At 43.5% G+C, this 17,668-nt stretch overlaps 2 protein-coding genes and 1 long non-coding RNA gene across 3 annotated transcripts; 1 reads left to right on the top strand and 2 right to left on the bottom strand.

Moving 5' to 3' along the window:
* Window positions 1-370: 370 nt before the first annotated feature.
* LOC115753195 (ethylene-responsive transcription factor ERN1) lies at window positions 371-2,407 on the bottom strand. The gene has a single exon (XM_030691714.2). The coding sequence runs from the start codon at window positions 1,531-1,533 to the stop codon at window positions 661-663; it is 873 nt and encodes a 290-aa protein (XP_030547574.1). The 5' UTR covers window positions 1,534-2,407; the 3' UTR covers window positions 371-660.
* Window positions 2,408-5,647: 3,240 nt separating this feature from the next.
* Window positions 5,648-6,689, bottom strand: LOC125315426. Its single transcript, XR_007198679.1, has 2 exons — window positions 6,557-6,689; window positions 5,648-5,720 (listed from the first exon to the last, which is right to left on the bottom strand). It is a non-coding gene; the product is annotated as an uncharacterized LOC125315426 (long non-coding RNA).
* Window positions 5,719-7,366, top strand: LOC115753219 (transcription repressor MYB5). The gene is made up of 2 exons (XM_030691740.2): window positions 5,719-6,043; window positions 6,487-7,366. The coding sequence occupies exons 1-2, from the start codon at window positions 5,760-5,762 to the stop codon at window positions 7,130-7,132; spliced, it is 930 nt and encodes a 309-aa protein (XP_030547600.1). The 5' UTR covers window positions 5,719-5,759; the 3' UTR covers window positions 7,133-7,366.
* The last annotated feature ends 10,302 nt before the right edge of the window (window positions 7,367-17,668 follow it).

The raw sequence follows: 17,668 nt of genomic DNA, 5'->3' as shown, positions 1-17,668 counted from the left end.
TTAGCTTGATCACTATAATCCATTTGTTGCCGAAATTGAAGGGTTATATCTATTTAAGATGTCTTTATGCAGGTACCGATAACTACTGTCAGCTTATGACCACAAAAAAATAAATAAAAAACAACTGTCAGCTGAAAAAGTTTACCACATTTGACATTGAATCTAAAGATTCATCGGACTGGACATAGTCAAAACTCGAGACGAATCGCATAAATTTATCCTAATGATTCGATGGAAGGAACAGCCATTCCTTCTGGCCAGAACGAAAAAAAGAAGAGATCAATTGAATACCATTACACCGGAAAGGAAGCACCTTGGGAGAAAAAAGAAAACACCAGAATGACTTCTTTTATTTTTCGGTCAAACTAGAATGACTTCACAGCTGCTCAGAAGATCTTACACTCCCAATGTATCCGAAGTAGAAAAGGGTAGAAACATTTAAGGCTATGGGCTATTACTCAGGCATAATCTAGTTTATTTGCCGCAATAAGAAGCTCTTTTCCAATGGCGTCTGTAATTGGAAAGTTCTCAGCATAAAAATGAAGCATAACATCTTCATCACTATTCTGTATTCTGCGCTGTAATTGACAGAATCAACCTAACACATAATAAGGTCCATGGAACGCAAAAGAACAGGATTGAAAGAAAGATGTCTCTGTTTCAACTTTGACAGAACAATTGGCTCAATGTGGGAAGATCCCACATAGATTCGTTGGAACTGTACGTGCTCTGCAAGTACTCATTGAGTCCATTGATCGCGTAAAGTGAAGCAGAAATCTGCCTCTCCACTTTCATACGTTCAAACTCTGAGAGCTCGAAATCAGTCGTGGAAGCATATGGCCCGTGCTTCGGCAATCCGTCCTCTTGGACTAATGGGAGCTGCTCCAGGCTGGAGGCGAATGCCCATGAATGGTCGTATTGAGACATAGGTGTTGATCCGAGGCTCGCTAGGCAGCTGCTCAAATCCGGTCTGTAAGCATCGTTGAAAATCCGGGCATCTTGCATCATCCCACCGGAGAAGGAGCAATCACTGTCACTGCTCGTGTTAAAATTGGTAACAGTGCTGGGGCTGATCATGCTGCTAGTGCCAGTAGTTGACTTGGTCTGTGAAGCAGGTTTCTTGGTGGAATTCGAATTGGGAGGCGAAATGACGGGCAGTTCCCGCCGTGAACTGATTTTCTGACTTAAGAGGTTCCTGATCTTGAGGGAAAGAGCAGAACTGGTAGGGAAATGAGGGGAGAAGTTTGTCCTCGTGTTGGAACCACGGAGGAGACAGGCGGCCTCATCGTAGGCCCTTGCGGCTTCCTCGGCAGTGTCGAAGGTGCCAAGCCACATTCTGATCTTCTGGGTCGTGTCCTTAATTTCGGCCACCCATTTCCCTGAAGGCCTCTGTCTGACTCCGACAAACTTGCTCTTGGCCGTGTTGTTAGCGGGTGTGGACTTGAACTTGGTTTTCCTGATGGGTGAGAGTGGTTTCTGCTGGGGCGGCTGCTGCTGATGACAATTGCCATGCCTTTGGAATTGAATTTCCATGGCCAAAATTAGAGGATACTCTCAATCCTCTGCTAATTGCATGACCCAGAGAAGAGAGAGGAGGGTGATTTATAGACAGAGAGAGACAGGGCAGCTTCTGACTTTAGGGGGGGAGTGGGTCGCTCGTTCCTATGCTCTTGTCATTTGGTGGGGGCTGAAATTGTTCTTTTTCGTGAGATGCCTGAGCTGACATCGCTCTCCATATTCAATCAGCAGACCAGATCAGAGTCAGTCGTTTGACCTGTTGACATGCTGATCATTACCCTTTGTCTCTGTGTCATGGAAGCCACCTACAGCATTAGAATCTTGAAAAAGATTATAAGAATACAATATGCAGATCAAAAAGTCAAAGCTTTGGCTCTTTTATAGTACTTTTGTTTTGATTAATAAAGCGGTCAGAAAGCACAAAACTACATGATTAACATAATCATGGCAAAAGTAAACATTTGGCTTTATTGCATTTCTGCTTACGCAAGGAGCAGGATTGGTTTTGGCAGGCCTCAACGGTGTGTTGCAGGTCATTTTTCTCAGAAAATGGTTTGGTCAACGAAGTGAGGAGGAAGATCACGAAAATTCGACACTTGGATGCACGACAGAGTTCTCCAAGGAGGAGGTGGACCCGATGATTCAGATGTAAGATGATGGTGGGCACATAAGGTCAGGTTAGGTTCAAATGGGAATCTTTCCTTGGCACGCTCTTCCCAGGAAAGAATCTTTCAATCTCATCTTATCCCCACAATACCAACGACCATCCTCTTGTCTCAACACAGAGGAGCAAGAACACCAAATGAGAGGTTTGATGATTGATCATGGGGATTGTGTTGTTCTGGCACATTAAGATCATTCTGCGGCGATGCGGCATTTGTTCGATACTATGTTTTATGCGTTCAAAGATTATCAAAGCCACTGAATTGAATCAAATACTGGGAAATAGTTTCTAAGCACTTAAAAGGAGACGACCGAACGTCCTCCAAGTCATTCCTGGCTAATCAGAACGGTGCCCATGATCTAGCTTAATTCATTTATGCCGGTTTTCGTTGTAGCTATCATGTTCATGGCAACAATATCAAGGATAAATCGACATATCATTTTGTTCTGGAGTCTAGACAAAGATAGCCATTGCATTAGGTTTAAATTTAAGCAGGCGAACCACTTTAGCTTAGCTGCCTTTTCCCCAATCAAATGAGAGCGTCACTGATTCGACGTAGTTTGAACAAAGTCACCCTACTTGATCATGGTCACCGCAGAGAAGAATATAAGGAACTTTTCCTGGCTCAAGCGATGCGAAGCTCTCTGATGGATAAAAAAGCTCAGATGTAAGTATCCAACAATTCAGATGACGCATCCAGCGATTTGGATGAAGTTCTTATGAATTGCATTCACAAGTCTCAGCAATGCATTATACCTGTCGGATTCGCATGCAATAAGGAACAGTTGATGAGACTCAAGAACTGTCATGGGGTTGCCTGCAGGACAACCCTTTGACTCTTGACATTGAGTGAACAGCAAACAATCAGCTACCCTTCTCAGGACTCTGGAAACTAGCTTTGCGGAAAAGAAGTAGCGCATCTTGCGAAAACAACTTTGTTTAATTATGATTATTCCAGTAACCTCCTGATAAAGCAAGAAGGAATGACGATTATATGTCGAATGTCGTTTGCAGGAGACAGATTACAATCCAAGGATGACCATTTGGAAGCCAAAGCTCGTGAGGTAAAGCTTGCACCTTTACTAAAGAATGTTCAATTTGCAGTTTGCTGTGTTAGTAGAGCATGACCTGCACAGCGCACGCAAAAGCGAAAGAAAAATTCAGCAGTCTCCGTGAATCATACATTAAAGCCACAAAGCTTGGACCAATTGACTTCCCAAAATACATGAATAGTTTCTTAAATATCCTATTATAGATGGCCAAGACAAGAGGCTCATCTTTGCTAATATGCAGTTGCCCATCTTGAGTAGAGAAGAGTTGGGAGACTTTATGGCATTTACACGGATCCGACGATTACGTTCCCTCAAAGCAGCAGGTACAGAATGATCTGTGGAACTTTAAACGCACCTGCAGAGGTTGCTAAACTGTAACAACTTTAGCATTGACAGAACCTTCGACTCGGTTGGCCAAATATGACACTGCAAGACAGAGCCAATTTGTTGGACAAAATTCTGTGATATGACATGAGACATGAATAAAGGTTAAGAGATACTCAGATCATCAATAACGCCATTGAGTTCTTGAGAACTGGGATAGAACATGTCTATGTGCCGACTCAATTTGCACTAACCCACTCGGCAAACGAGTGTCCGCATACACTTGCCTTAAATAGGCAACCTGTTCGACAGATCAATCTAAGTCAAACTGCTCTATTTGAAGGGACCAGACAACATGAGAGACCTCGATTCTCAGAGCATCTGACGGGGTAAAGGACCTGTGCATAACCCAAATTCTAGCAAGTGCAATAGATTCAAAACCCAAGAATAATCCTGAAAGAGTGTGTAAATCGATTTCTGAGTTGGAAGAAGACGCATGAAACTTACTCCTAGCCTGGTAGCTAGTTCAAGTTTCAAGCATTAGTTTTATGACCTGAGATCTTCAAACCAAAGTGATCACAGAATGTTAGTACTACCGACGCCGCAAAAAAAAAAAAAAAAAAACAAAAAAGGTTGTGAGGGCTTCCCTAGGAAATGGCACTGCTCCAAGTAAAATGGCGTTATCTCCAAATTTTCGACATCTCGGCAGTCATTGGCATGGCAAGATTAAGTCCTCACTTTTGGTATGACGTGATACTTGCTTCCCCAACAATCGCCCAAGACGAACATGAGCCGGCGCCTCGAACAACCAAGACAATCATTAACGTGATGTCTGACCACACGGGCAAAGAGAGCGCAACACACCACATAGCATAGAGATAACACACGGTCGATCTTCAGGATTCCAGCCCAAATGCAGCAATTGCGGAAAAGACAAGAAAAGAAATGTTTTTGGATCTCGTAGGCGATTGAATTCGAAGTTCGACAGCGACCCGCGAACTTCAAATCGAATGGAAATGTTCAAGAGAATGCCCAAATGCTCCAGAGTTGCGGACGAGCCTTGCGGGTACACGTGCACGGCCGCGTCGGATCATCAAGTTCCCCTCGTGAATCTTACCGGATTCGGATCCGGCTTACCCGCAATTTCATGAAGTTGCGGGTCATTTTCGGTAGGGCCTTTTTCAATTGCACCCGGTAACTTGTTTCCTTAAGAACTAAGAAGGAAGGATGTGGGCAGAATGAGCCTGCGGGTCCCGCTCTCTTCCCAGTTCCACACCCCCACCCCACAACACGCGCCAGTCGTCGGGCTGCATCGCACGCGCTCACATTGACTGACTGCGGTTATACGACCCACTGGCCACCGCCAGCGTTGGGGATTCCGGCAGTTTTTCTTGCAAAATCTTTGTTAGCTCCACACATTGGAAGACGCCAGCAATTCATTTAGATAGGATCCACTCGTGGATCGGGGAGGCGGCCCGAGGATTACCGCAGGTGGAGGCTCGACCGTCGAATTTGGTTAGCAACATCTTGACCAAATTAGACTTCGGTCTCGAAGTTCCTTGGTGGCGTTTTGATACCCTACATTTCTCTTTGGTTCATTCGGCGATGGTTTCGGATTATGAAATCTTAACTCGACGGAACATGACGTGACGTGTCCAGCCTCCTCTTCCATCGGACAACGAAATACGTGCTAGAGAGTGAATTCTTCTCAAAATTAGAAATTCAGCCTGCACAATCGATCGCCTGATGCTAATGTCCGGGGAAATAGAAAGCAAAATTCTCTAAGGATGCTGATCCCTGTTCCTACCCTACTATAAAACCCTACCAAAGGGAAGGAAGGCAACACCGGGCAGACAATTTGATTTGGGCCTTGGGCCGAGCCCAACAACCTGCGCGTATAGAGCACTCCTCAGGAACCGCGCTTCAGGAAAAGGAATTCCCTCCTTCAGCTCGGGGCTCGGCTCGGCTCGGCTCCCCATTCCCTGCGAACTCGGCGAACGAATGAGCACCAACTCATCACATCCGAAAAACCACAAGGAGAGAGAGAGAGAGAGAGACTTCATCTTCTTCTTATTCTTCTTCCTTTTTCCATCTCCTTCGCTCCATCGACCATCTCCAGTGAGTAGTGAGAGAAGCGCGCGCACTCTGCGGCACGCTCGCAACTGCAAAACAAAACAAAACAAACAAAGAAGCAACAACCCATGAGGAATCCGTCGGCGGGAGGGACGAAGACCCCATGCTGCAGCAAGGTGGGGCTGAAGAGGGGGCCGTGGACGCCGGAGGAGGACGAGCTCCTCGCCGGCTACATCAACCGCGAGGGTGAGGGCCGGTGGCGCACTCTCCCCAAGAGGGCCGGCCTCCTCCGCTGCGGCAAGAGCTGCCGCCTCCGCTGGATGAACTACCTCCGCCCATCCGTCAAGCGCGGCCAGATCGCCCCCGACGAGGAGGATCTCATCCTCCGCCTCCACCGCCTCCTCGGCAACAGGTACCAACCCTTCTCCTCCTCGATTCCGAACATCGTCGAGTCCCGGATGGATCGGGGTTGAGTCTTCTCGATCTCAGCTAGGGTTTTCTTTCATTCTCGAATCGCGAGAATCTCGGGAGGGCCAGATTAGGGTTTCGCTCACTTAGTTCTCTCTTCCCACTCACCGATTGATTCGCCACCAGTTCCTGCAAAATCTCAGCTCTCCATCTATCTCTCACAGGAACACACACTCTCACTCAATCACTCGCTCACTTTCTCTCGCATTTTCTAGCTCATCAGGATTTACATCCATAGCATCCACAATAATAACACTCACTGATTAATCAGAAATCTCTGCGGAACTCAGCTAAAGAACTCATTCTCTCTCTCTCTCTTACTCATTGTGTCGCGGTTTTGAATCTTATCCTGACCGATGTTTTGTGTGTGATTGCACTATGATATAGGTGGTCTTTGATAGCTGGGAGGATCCCAGGACGGACTGACAATGAGATCAAGAACTACTGGAACACTCACCTGAGCAAGAAGCTCATCAGTCAAGGAATCGATCCTAGGACACACAAGCCGCTCAATCCAGAAACCCAGAACTCCAGCAGCAACCCTCCATCTAGAGCTCCTTCTTCCAAACCGGCACCTCGTGCCCGAAGCCCTAACCCTAGTCCCATCTCTTCCGGCCTCGAAGAAACCAGCAGCGGCAGCCCAGCCATCCCAAAAGAAAATGATCAGCTCCAAAGTGCCGACAATATGGAGGCTGTGTACCAAAATGGGACTGCGACGGCTCACGTCGGCCAAACCAGTTATTTGCTGGGCTTGAGAAGCGGCAATGGACTGTCTACTGAGGAGGAGGACCTCAACTGCTGCGGGGACGACGTGTTCTCGTCGTTCCTGAACTCTCTGATCAACGAGGAAGCATTCCCAATCCAGCACCAGCTACAACAACAGGCGATCGGTTCCTCGCCAGATTCAGATTCTCTGATTCCCATGGCTGCCGCACCTGCTTTTGGGATTGGAACTGGCTGGGAATCTGCAATCATGTCTTCGGTGATTAACCAAGACAATAATAGCAGGAGGCTGAATGACCAGGTTGAATAGCAGTATATGTATATCCTAAGTTGGAGAGTACTAGCTATCAGCTGCCATAAATTACGAGGTCTCTCTAGGGTTTGGAATGTCGTTCTATGCGTGTTGTGCTGATTCTTGTTGAATCTCTTCAATCAGCTGCTTATTTATCACGGCTGATTTGTTGTAATGGTGTGTGTTATTTGATGTAAACAAACCTTCCACTTGGTATTGTACTTGTTTGATATATAAAGATGTGTGTTGATATGCCGAATGCACTCCTTGGTCTTGCATTTTCCGGAAGAAAGTGAAGAATTTCTAGAGATTCCTACAAGAAATTCATAATCAATCGACAGTTCCAGCTTTTTGGTCGCTTAACTTTCCTTAATTTTCACCTGATAAGGTTTCTTGAATCAGATAGTTATAAGTTGTGGTCAGTATCTTAATTTCCATCTCATCCTAAAGCATCAAAATACATGAGGATGTATGCCTAGTCATCACTAGAACTTTGCTTTTGATCATTAATCAAAACTATTGAATCCAGCACGTTGGTTCTTCCAATCTACACAGCAATTGAATTCCTGTCGCAATACAATAACCACATCTAGGTAGCCACAGCAATAGACACTTACGCCTAAGCTTGGACAATAATTCTTGGAAAGTTTTATAGGAACTACGCCATTTTCCAATTTAACTAGGCAACAATTTCATATATACAAGGAAAATCCATTTTTCCTGCTATTATTCATAGATCTCGATAAAAGCGAAGAAATTGACACCCACAGAGAAAACAAAGTGGTTTGACATATTCACTAGCACATATGAACGAGCATTATGTAGTTATGACTGTTCTACGAGTCAGCAAGCATCCATATACTGAAAATTTTGCAGCAACGAAAGACAACAATATATACCCGAATGGCTCACAAAGGAAATACGATGCACGCTTGCTAAAGCTTGTTCCAGTGGACATGCTAACAGATTTAATTAGTGACAGAGGCTAGAGAAATGCTAAGAGCCGCAAAAAGGAAACCCTAGTCATGAGGGGTGTGCTATGTTAAGCTGAAATGAGAGTATTAGGATGACATTAGGCTTTACATAGACGGCGTTGCGATACACCAGAAAGTTAATGGCTTTGCGATAGTGTTTGAATTCAGATTGTCATCCAACAAAGGTGTGTTACCACTTCTTGGTTCATAGTCATGAACTGCTCTTGTCGTCTTACCATGTTCTTCAGTTGTTGTGTAAGATACTTCATCTAGAACAGACCAGCCATAGATGTTTAACCCATGTAGGTACGTACTGTAAAAAAGAAGTAGGTTTTTTCATGAACAATTACGATTAGAGTATTCCAGAATCTATCTACTCGAATTTTCTTAGTTACATCAATGGTGAGAATCGAGACTCCTGCACTACATTAATCATCTTGTTAGAGCCCTCAAGCTTTATATCTCATCTTGTTAGCATCATCAGGTCGCAGTAGATTCATGTCTAGAACATTGGTTTCACTATGCTTGTTCCTAGCAATTTAGTTTTCCAGCCAACGGTTCGTGCATCCTAGCTAACTATTGTCATGGACATGCTCCACCCTGGATAAAAATTCATATTTAGGAAGAACTTAAAACTGGCTGATCAACTTTTGTACTCCATTTTGAGCCCCACGAGTTTATACTTTTAAGGTTCTACTTCCCGAGTCAAGGTGAAAAAGGCTAAACTCATATAAATATTAATAAGCATAAAAGTGGGCATGTGGAACCTTGAATAGATAGGTCAGCAAACATGGACGTATGGCCACTATTTTTGCACCAAGAACACCAGATAATCTTCATTGTACGATTATCGTTCATGAAGCTTGAACGCTGGCCTAGTTTAATTCTATGCATTGTACTCAATGAAAGTAATCTCAGCTAGACATGAGATATCTGCTAAAGCCAATTCGAAGTATTGAAAAGAAACCCTAGAAGGTGAAAAGCAAATTGTAACGAACTGCGTGAGGACGTTGATTCCACTACGTTTGTTCTGGCAATTTTTTTTTTCCAGTTGATGATTCACGCATTTTAGCTTGCTGTGGTCATAGATGTGCTTAAGTTAGGATCAAAGTTCGTATTAGGAAGAATGTAGACTGGTTGGTCAATCTTTACACTTCATTTTGAATTCACGATCTCATAATTTTAAGCTTCAACTCCCTGGTTAAATTAAGGCGAGATGAGTGGACCGATGAGAAACATTGTTGCACCGAGAACTTGAGATAAAATGTTAACTCTAAAGCAACAATACATGAAGCTCAAATGCTGGTTTAGTTTCATTCTACGCACTATACTCATTAAACACGATGGTACACATGAGATATCTGCTTAAGCCATTCGAGATATTGAAAAGAAACCCTAGAAGGTGAATAACTTATATAGTTATATGGCGACATCAGTAGAGTCTCTTAGTAGGTAAATTATTTTCTTGAGGATGGTCGAACATTTTTTGAGAATTACGGTGCTTTAGTGCTAATATTTTCGGTTATAGTGTCTTAGGGGCTCTAAGTAATCTGGGTTTTTTTAAGCGCTTCTGAAGTTAACCTTCAGGATCCCCTTATCAGCAAACTCATCACATTGATCACCTTGAAGGGATGCTTATTGTCTCTTTACAGCAACTTGATTGCATGCCTATATAGCTAGAGCTTCTTATCTAGATTAAGTACGGTGAAGACACTTAATGAATGAAGAGTGTGAATAATTCTTCTTTGAAGTAGCCAAACAATGTTTGCCGCCACTATCTTTGCTACGCGAGGGTTTTAATCGAACATAGGATTCGAATCTCACTATAGTAATTTCGGGTCATCAACATTTCTAGTAAAAGAGCTTCACCATTCACCTAGCGTAGTACACATTCATGCAGATGTGAAAAATCTTCATCTGTCCCAGAAGAAATTTTCTACGGACAAGAAATGAAACCTATAGTTACCTTGGAAAGCATGCACACTTGTGCAAGATTTCCCCCCATTGAACTCCATCTTCAAGAGTGTAGAGTTGAACCCATTAGCTTCCTCTTGATGTCTCACCCATTCGTAGGAAGCCTGTGAAAAAAGAGCAACTCTTTTTATTTCAGACATCTTGCATTTGTGTGGAGGACGTTCATTGTCCATTAACTCATCCACTATGTCTATGCCGAAGCATACTTCGTGACTATATCGTTTCAAACAATCTCATGTACATGGTCACATCTTTTAGTACGATAACCGACACGCGTAATAAACTTTGGTGCTTGAGGAGTAATTAGACCCGATCGGCGGGCGACCTCCGGTCGGGTTTTGGCAGGCGGGTTGACAGCGAGCCTAAAACTATTCATCCGGGGCCTGTCCATCTAAATTTCTAGGCTCGGCATTGCCTGGTGGGCTTAAAATTCATGTCCAAACCCAGGGCATTCAAGACCGTAACAGAGATGTAAAAGAGAGAGTGGTCCAGAGGAGGACAGATTGGTCCTGGCCGAGCCGGGCTACAGCAAGAAAAACGGTCGGGGGGGTGAGGCGAGGCCCGGCCCACTAAACAATAGCAACTAGGCCGCCGCCGCCGCTGCGTAGGGCGGCGGCGGGGGAAGCGCACTGGGCGGCCACCTTTTCTTGAAGTTCTTTATTTTCCTGGGGTATTGAACGGCCGATAACAATAATGTGCCAGTAGCTATGACCTCACTCCAATGATCAAATCCGACCCTCGGTTCAAAAGCTTGGGAAGCCAGAGAAGCTCACGAAACTACCAGTCTCGTTACGCGGACGGGATTGGTAGATGGGGTTGATTTTAATGGGGCGTCCAGACAGATTAAAGTGACGAGTGCAAAACGTCGCCCCGCTCGTTTGACCACTCAACCCATGCCCTAAACTATTTTTTTCTCTTTTAATCCTTGGTAAAGAAACTAAAGGACATGTTCCCCCAACGCATGCCCCTAAGCTGAAAAAAAAAAGCTTTTCCCAAACGAAGAGCTGCCCAAAAAAATCAAAAACTCTCTCTCTCTCTCTCTCTCAGATTCGGCAAGTTCCATCGTCTCTCGATATGTAGTCAATTAGGTTAAATAAGACGACTCTACGATATACGCCGCGAAATGTCGCTCGAATACATGCTGAGCTTGTTAAGAATGAAAACCTTGGTTAATCTGAATATTGCAGTGTCATGTTCTTAGCTCGGTGAGAAGACGATTGTAGTGGTGGAAGCTTCGCGACGGATGCTGAAATCTAATCCCTTACTAGCATGTCTACGAGAACACGAATTGCTGCATCATGGTTTTTTTTTTTTGGGTGAAATTTGACCCCATGCTAATCTACAAGGCAATTGCCTACAGAGCTTACTTTCTTCTTTCTGGCTATACTTCCTTATGGAACTTACTAAAACCATCTTAATTATATCTCGAAAAAGACTCTTTCCCTCCAGGCAATCCATGCTCAGTTGACTCAATCCTGCTATGTCTGAATCTAGGCCGCCGTTTCATGGAAATCAAGATATACGAAGCGGGGAACCGGTCTACAGAAGTCGGATTCCTCAGGCTTCTGTGTCATTCCTGTGATTAAGGATTGGTCCTGATTTTGGCTGAACACATAACATGGTTCTGCTCTGTTTCTCTTCTACTCTGTTTTTTCACCCTACTTTTCCTCTTCTTCTTTTTTTTTTTTTTTGAGGTTTTTGGCTTGCTATAATCCTTTTTAACGTGTTCCTTTTGGACCTTTCGGTTGCAGCCATACCTATTGCAAAAAACCGTTAAATCTATGGTATTCTTTGTCTCTATCTTTTATTTCCCAGGACAGCAGGGTTTCATACTATAGGAATTACAAGCAATATTTACGTTGGGCTTTGATTTTCTGCGTCTTTGGCAGATAACCCAGCCACAAACTTAAATGGAGCCTTAACCTAAGACATTCGTGTCTGCTACCTTTAAATGGACATGAAAATGAGTTTACTTGGTCAAAATGCAGGTGGCTGATGCTCGACAGATATAATGTACTTTACAGATGCGAATCGTTTAGCGATTATTGGTTAACGCGATAAATCGTCATTGCAATCTCGTGACAAGGGGAAAAGAAAAGAATGAACTTCGGAGTCCAACAAGCATGCAGGGCCATGAACCAGACATTATCTATGAAGGCTACAGACAGAGTTAAAGCTGGAAGAGTTGCAAACTCCAACCCATCTAAAAATTAGCAAGAATTAACATCAGAACCACAAAGCAAGAGACCAAAACAAAAAGACAGAGGAAAAATTAACTTCGCATAAGCAGCTATCTTTACGTGTAATGTGATGAACGCATCGCATGAATTCGAAGTCGAGCGAAACAGAGCAAGAAAACAGAGCAAGAAGCTAAATTTCCGGTGCGCGCAAAAAGATGGACAACTCACCTCCATGAGAAAGCCGCATTCGAGAAAAACCATGCAAAAAATCCGCCATCATTGGAGCTCTCTCTTTCCGCAGGCGATGCATTCGGGGGTCTCGAACATGATGACACCAATGATCATCACCAAGATGGGGTCCTGAATAAAAAGGCGAAAAGGAAATGATTTGCAGGGGGTCGCGAAGCCAGAAAAGAATGAGCGAAGAGAGATCTCTTCAAAGAGGTCGGAGGATCTCTCTTGCACTGTGCGGGTTCTCAATATATTTGTCCCGAGTCATACGACGGGGAACGGGGGGTGACCGACACATGTCAGTCGGCCGCAGGGCGCGGAGGACTGAACAGAACCAGTAAGGGAGCGCCACATGGGCCTTGGGCCTCAAGGGTGCCGCAAGGATTGACCGGTAGATTGCGGGGGGGACTACCGGCTGAGTCCGGTTGGCCCCCCTGGAAATGGCCAACCAAACGTTCTAACCGGACGGGTCAGAATATGTTAGACAGAACAACCTTTCTTTGACATCCCTCTGCTTCTGGTTTTGATGCTTGGAGATCACGTCCCCAGAAGGGGAAGCGCACACTGACATTTCCAGGGCAATTTTTTATTTTTTATTTTTCATAGTAGTTTGGAAGAATCTGACTCCTCTTGAACTCTGTTATTCTCCAAAAGCTGAATTGACAGGATCGTAAGTACGTTAGGGTTCACGGTCGAAAACCCGTTTCCCGGACTTCCGGAGGGTCGGAAATGGAGCAGGGTCCGATCGGTGAGGCGATCGGAAATTGCCTCCCTTTAAGTCCCGGGAGTGGATCGCGTGTAAAGTCATTTTCTTGCCGGATGTTCACTCTCAATTAACAAGACCAAGAGCTTTCTATACTTGGAAAGAAGGAGCTGAAAGGGACTCGCGGAAATGTACGTCGGTTAGGGGACATCGTATTACAAGCATTAGATCCTAGCCATCCATCCGGTGATGCTTCCATTATGGAAGGCGTAAAAATTTTGACATCGTGTCGTCGGCACTCAGCAATCACGTAAATTATTGCCGGTATTTCAGATTAACGCACATCGAGTGGCATTTCCAGTAATTTCGGTATCCCCTATGTACGCGTTAATCTCGTCATTTATCTTCCCATCTGGGACCCTTCTTCTGAGAGGCCTGTAATGATAACACTAATTCGAGAAAAATTCGCGATAAGAACATTGTTTAATCGTCTCTACGTATTATATTCTTCGTGAAATTTAAGGTACCATAAGAATAAAATAAAACAAAGGAAGCGGGGCGGGGCGGGAATACATATAAATGCAAGTATACGAGGGACCAGGCGAAGGATTCGGTCGTCCCAAATTATGAGTTTTCGAGCGAATTTTACAAAAAAAAAAAAATTTAACAAATGATGATATGGAGCAAAAGGAAAGGAACCAACCAATAGGGAGTAGACTACCAGTCAACTCTCGGACAACCTACGGTCAAAGTTACCTCCAAAAGTCAAAGGGGCTCGGCATCAACGACCTACCATTCCCATTACGTACCCCCATAAAAAAAAAGGAAAAAAAAATGATGACTTCCTCTTTCTCACCAAAAATAGACGCAACGGGAAAACTCGTGGAATTGACCATCTCCCGGTGTAGAAAATCTAAAGTTGGTTTCGATGCCTTCCAAGTTTAATCAATAGCCGAAGATTGGCTTTCCCCTTACCGGAATTCCGCTGCCCGGTTCGCAAAACATTTCCCGCTTGGGCCGCCCCCGTTCGAGTAAAAGAGGGAAGGGAGGGCTCGGCACGGCAGAGGACCGCCGACATGAGAACGGGTTAGATCGCGAGAGTCACGTGGCGATCGAAAAGGATTGCTAGAGATCAAATTCACGGTACGAACACGGGGTATCGAAAAGTTTTCGGGACGCAGAGTTAAGACGCGAGTCTCCGCTGATTAGGTTAGTGATTAGATGAGGGGGCGAGTGACTTGGAAAGGTACTTGCCAACTGCTCGGCCGCAACACCAACGGCAGCAATAGGGGAAATAATTATTGAGACTGGACAACAAATCTAAGTCAGTCGGGTGGGGATTCCATAACATGGGAGCTCTGTTTAAATTGACAAATCAAAGCTGTACGGAGCGTTTTGGATGAGCTTCGAAAGGAATGCGACGGAGGGGTGGTTTTGGAAACACGAGAGAATACTTTAGGTTTATAATGTTTGTATGACAAAAAGCACTGTTGAAACGCTTGAGGACATACCGACATTCTTTGTAGTTTAAGGAGATAAGGGATCTTAGTGGTAAGCAATCAAGCGCCTATTGAGCCGGTCTTCTTAATATCAACTGGGTTTAATAATATTCTATCCAAGCGCCGGCAAGAGTGGAAACCTAAAGTCCGGCTCAAAATCCTTCCAATTCAGGTCTTAGTCCAGATTAGAGATAAGGGGTTATCGATTTCGGGGTGGACTGATTCCTATCTTGGAATCGGGATCCGGATTGAAAGGATTGGTTCTCGGTTTGTGGAACTGGGAATTAGCCCACCTAATCCTGGACCCACCCGAAAACCGGTTTGGTTGGATCTAGGAACCGGCCATAACTCCTTTCCTCCTATTCCTATAAGACTACAAGTGTTGTTGCATAGTTTAAACTACTGCACGAGTGATGTTAATAGAACAAGCTCGTTCTAAGCTAAGCATGATGATCATCATCTCGATGAATGACTATTAAGAACCAATTCTGTGAGTTTGGCACGAAGTTTCCGATCATAACAATCACAACAAGAGTTTGCCAAAATGTTCGCAAGCTTCACTCCAAATGCATTCACAGCCTACATTTACATATTTCACGTGAAAAAGAGTTTGTCACGAGTTCGCATGAGCAAGCAACCAAGCAAGTAAATCTACTGAGGATAAATGAACACTAATCTCCTATTCTCATGAATAAAAAGGGCAAGCAAAATGGCTTGAGAGCTCATGAGCCACTAAAATAAATTAACTTCTCAAGCTTTGAATCTAACCAAGTCTATAAAAGATCCACGAGCCATCTCCAACTTAGAAACTTTAATATTAATCCATAAAAAAAAATGCTCCATGAGCGTGACTGAGTCTCATACTCTAAGTGATAAAAGAATGATAATTAGAGTTTTGAAAAATTTATAGTGCGACTTAAAGAAAATCGTTCCGGTCCAAATGGGTGGGTCCACTCTTGAAACCGGAAAGGGATCGATATTCACCGGTTCCAAATTTTCGGCCGATTCGGTCCAATTCCTTGTTCGGTCCGATTCTTTTTATGACATCTGAAATTTCTGTGTTTGATAATAATATTTAGGATGTAAAGTAAAGTGTTAATTAACTTGGAGTTTTGGTTGGGATGCATGGAATCTCATGTGGGTCATTAATTTTGTCACGTGAGAAAAGTGCGAAGGATTATTTTCGGCAATCGGAGTCACCCGGATGCGATGCTTTAAGATTAGATTGATAGAAGCCAACATGTGCATTAATAGTGTAGAGTGACAATAGTTGATTTACCGCCATAGTATCTGTTGAAGGGGACTGATACACTCCAAACGCATTCAATGATTTTTAAGTTTTGAAATTTATTGAGTTGAGATTTTCCTAGCATTTGTTATTTTTCACTGATGAATTTAGTGGGTTCAAAATATTTTTCTGATTTACCAATGTTTAGAACGGACAACGATTTTCTTGTTTACGTACCTATATAATACACATCTTGGTAACTTATCAAAATGTTTACTTTGGAACCGTATGATTATGCCACTTGTGACTTTTCTACTTGAACATCTCTTTAGCATTAACGCTCTCGATAAGCTTGAGTCCTCATTCATGCATCTCATTACGGCTACTCACATTAGGCCATTTGTAGCTTTTGGATTGGAACATTTATCTCTCTCTCTCTCTCTCTCTCTCTCTCTTACACCTAGTGTTTCCAACTCAAGGTTATTATTACTTTAACCTTGGTTATTTGACCTGATCTCTTAATAACTCTTTGAGTAATCTACTAAATTCATTTCTCCTTTGCATTACAAATAGATCTTTTTATGTTTTTAAGCTTACCCGTATTGCACAAAAAAAGAGATCACCCGTCGCTTCTCCTCCTACTATTACTTTCCGATTCTCTTAATAAAAGCAAAGATTCCATTCTTGTCTTGCTGAAGCTTAAAAAAAAAAAAAAATTCTAGCTTTCAAGAGTTCGCAATTTGATTAAAGCATGTGGCTCAGACTTTTTATTCAAGATAAGTGAAAACCCTAGAGGCTAAATTAGATTGATCTACATAGTTTTCTTGCCTCGGTTGGTTGATATTTGTTAATTTAGTTTGAATTTGATGATAAGTATGCATAAACTTCAATAATGACGTATTGAGATATTGTGATAATATGACTTGTCTTGATGAGTTCTTACATGTCTAGAAAGTGTTTGATTGATTTCTATGCGGTTTGGCTGCGTGTTGGATGTGAAAAAAAATGTGAAATTACTAAACTGGGCTTGAAAGTAACATCTACATTGCTGATTATACCAACCTATCTATTATACCTGCTTATCGATTATACCCGGTTGCTGATTATATCCACCTCTCGATTATACTCACTTGTCAATTACACTCATTTGTCGATTCTACCTAATATCCGATTTCCATCATTTACCGTTAAAGGCTTTTGTCACATTGATGATAGCACAATGAGAAGAGAGGAGGGTATATGTGCTGAAGTGCATGTAGTTATTTTGCATGACAAACGAAAGCATGTTATTGTCATTACCCGTGTATGTGATCATTGAAAGGGGTAAGGATTTGCCTGAAAAGATGCTGTGTACCGGAGGCCATCAATCCCTGAGTTAGATGGTGGTTTGGTGAATGTAATAGGCTGCCCTTTGGGCTGGTGGTGCTAGTTGACCCGACTTTCTTCCCATGATTTTCGTAATGTATTGAATTTGCTTGACTACTGGATGAAGATGGCAGCTACTAACTAGTCGCGTTTAATATGACAAGGCATATGTATAACGATTAAGCTCGCGCAATTTCTCGTATGGGATGTTACGAAAATGTTATTGCGCTTCCACGTGCTATTACTCATTAAAACATATAATTAGAAAGGACGCGTGTCGCGTGTGATGTTTTGGGGCGGCGCAGTTTTGATCACCACTACTAGGGGGTGCCCAATGGGGCTGGCTCGACATGTCACATCTCAATCCGACGCAACCCCAAGGCACGTGAAGGCCACGAGG

Source organism: Rhodamnia argentea, chromosome 6, assembly GCF_020921035.1.
Source record: "Rhodamnia argentea isolate NSW1041297 chromosome 6, ASM2092103v1, whole genome shotgun sequence".
NCBI lineage: Eukaryota > Viridiplantae > Streptophyta > Magnoliopsida > Myrtales > Myrtaceae > Rhodamnia > Rhodamnia argentea.
This window is presented reverse-complemented; position numbering and strand designations above follow the sequence as displayed.

Bases quoted from the DNA above. Each gene is read 5' to 3' on its own strand.
- LOC115753195 (XM_030691714.2), bottom strand. From the start codon at position 1,533: ATGGAAATTCAATTCCAAAGGCATGGCAATTGTCATCAGCAGCAGCCG.
- LOC115753219 (XM_030691740.2), top strand. From the start codon at position 5,760: ATGAGGAATCCGTCGGCGGGAGGGACGAAGACCCCATGCTGCAGCAAG. The intron at 6,044-6,486 runs GTACCAACCCTT...ACTATGATATAG, and splicing joins CACCGCCTCCTCGGCAACAG to GTGGTCTTTGATAGCTGGGA.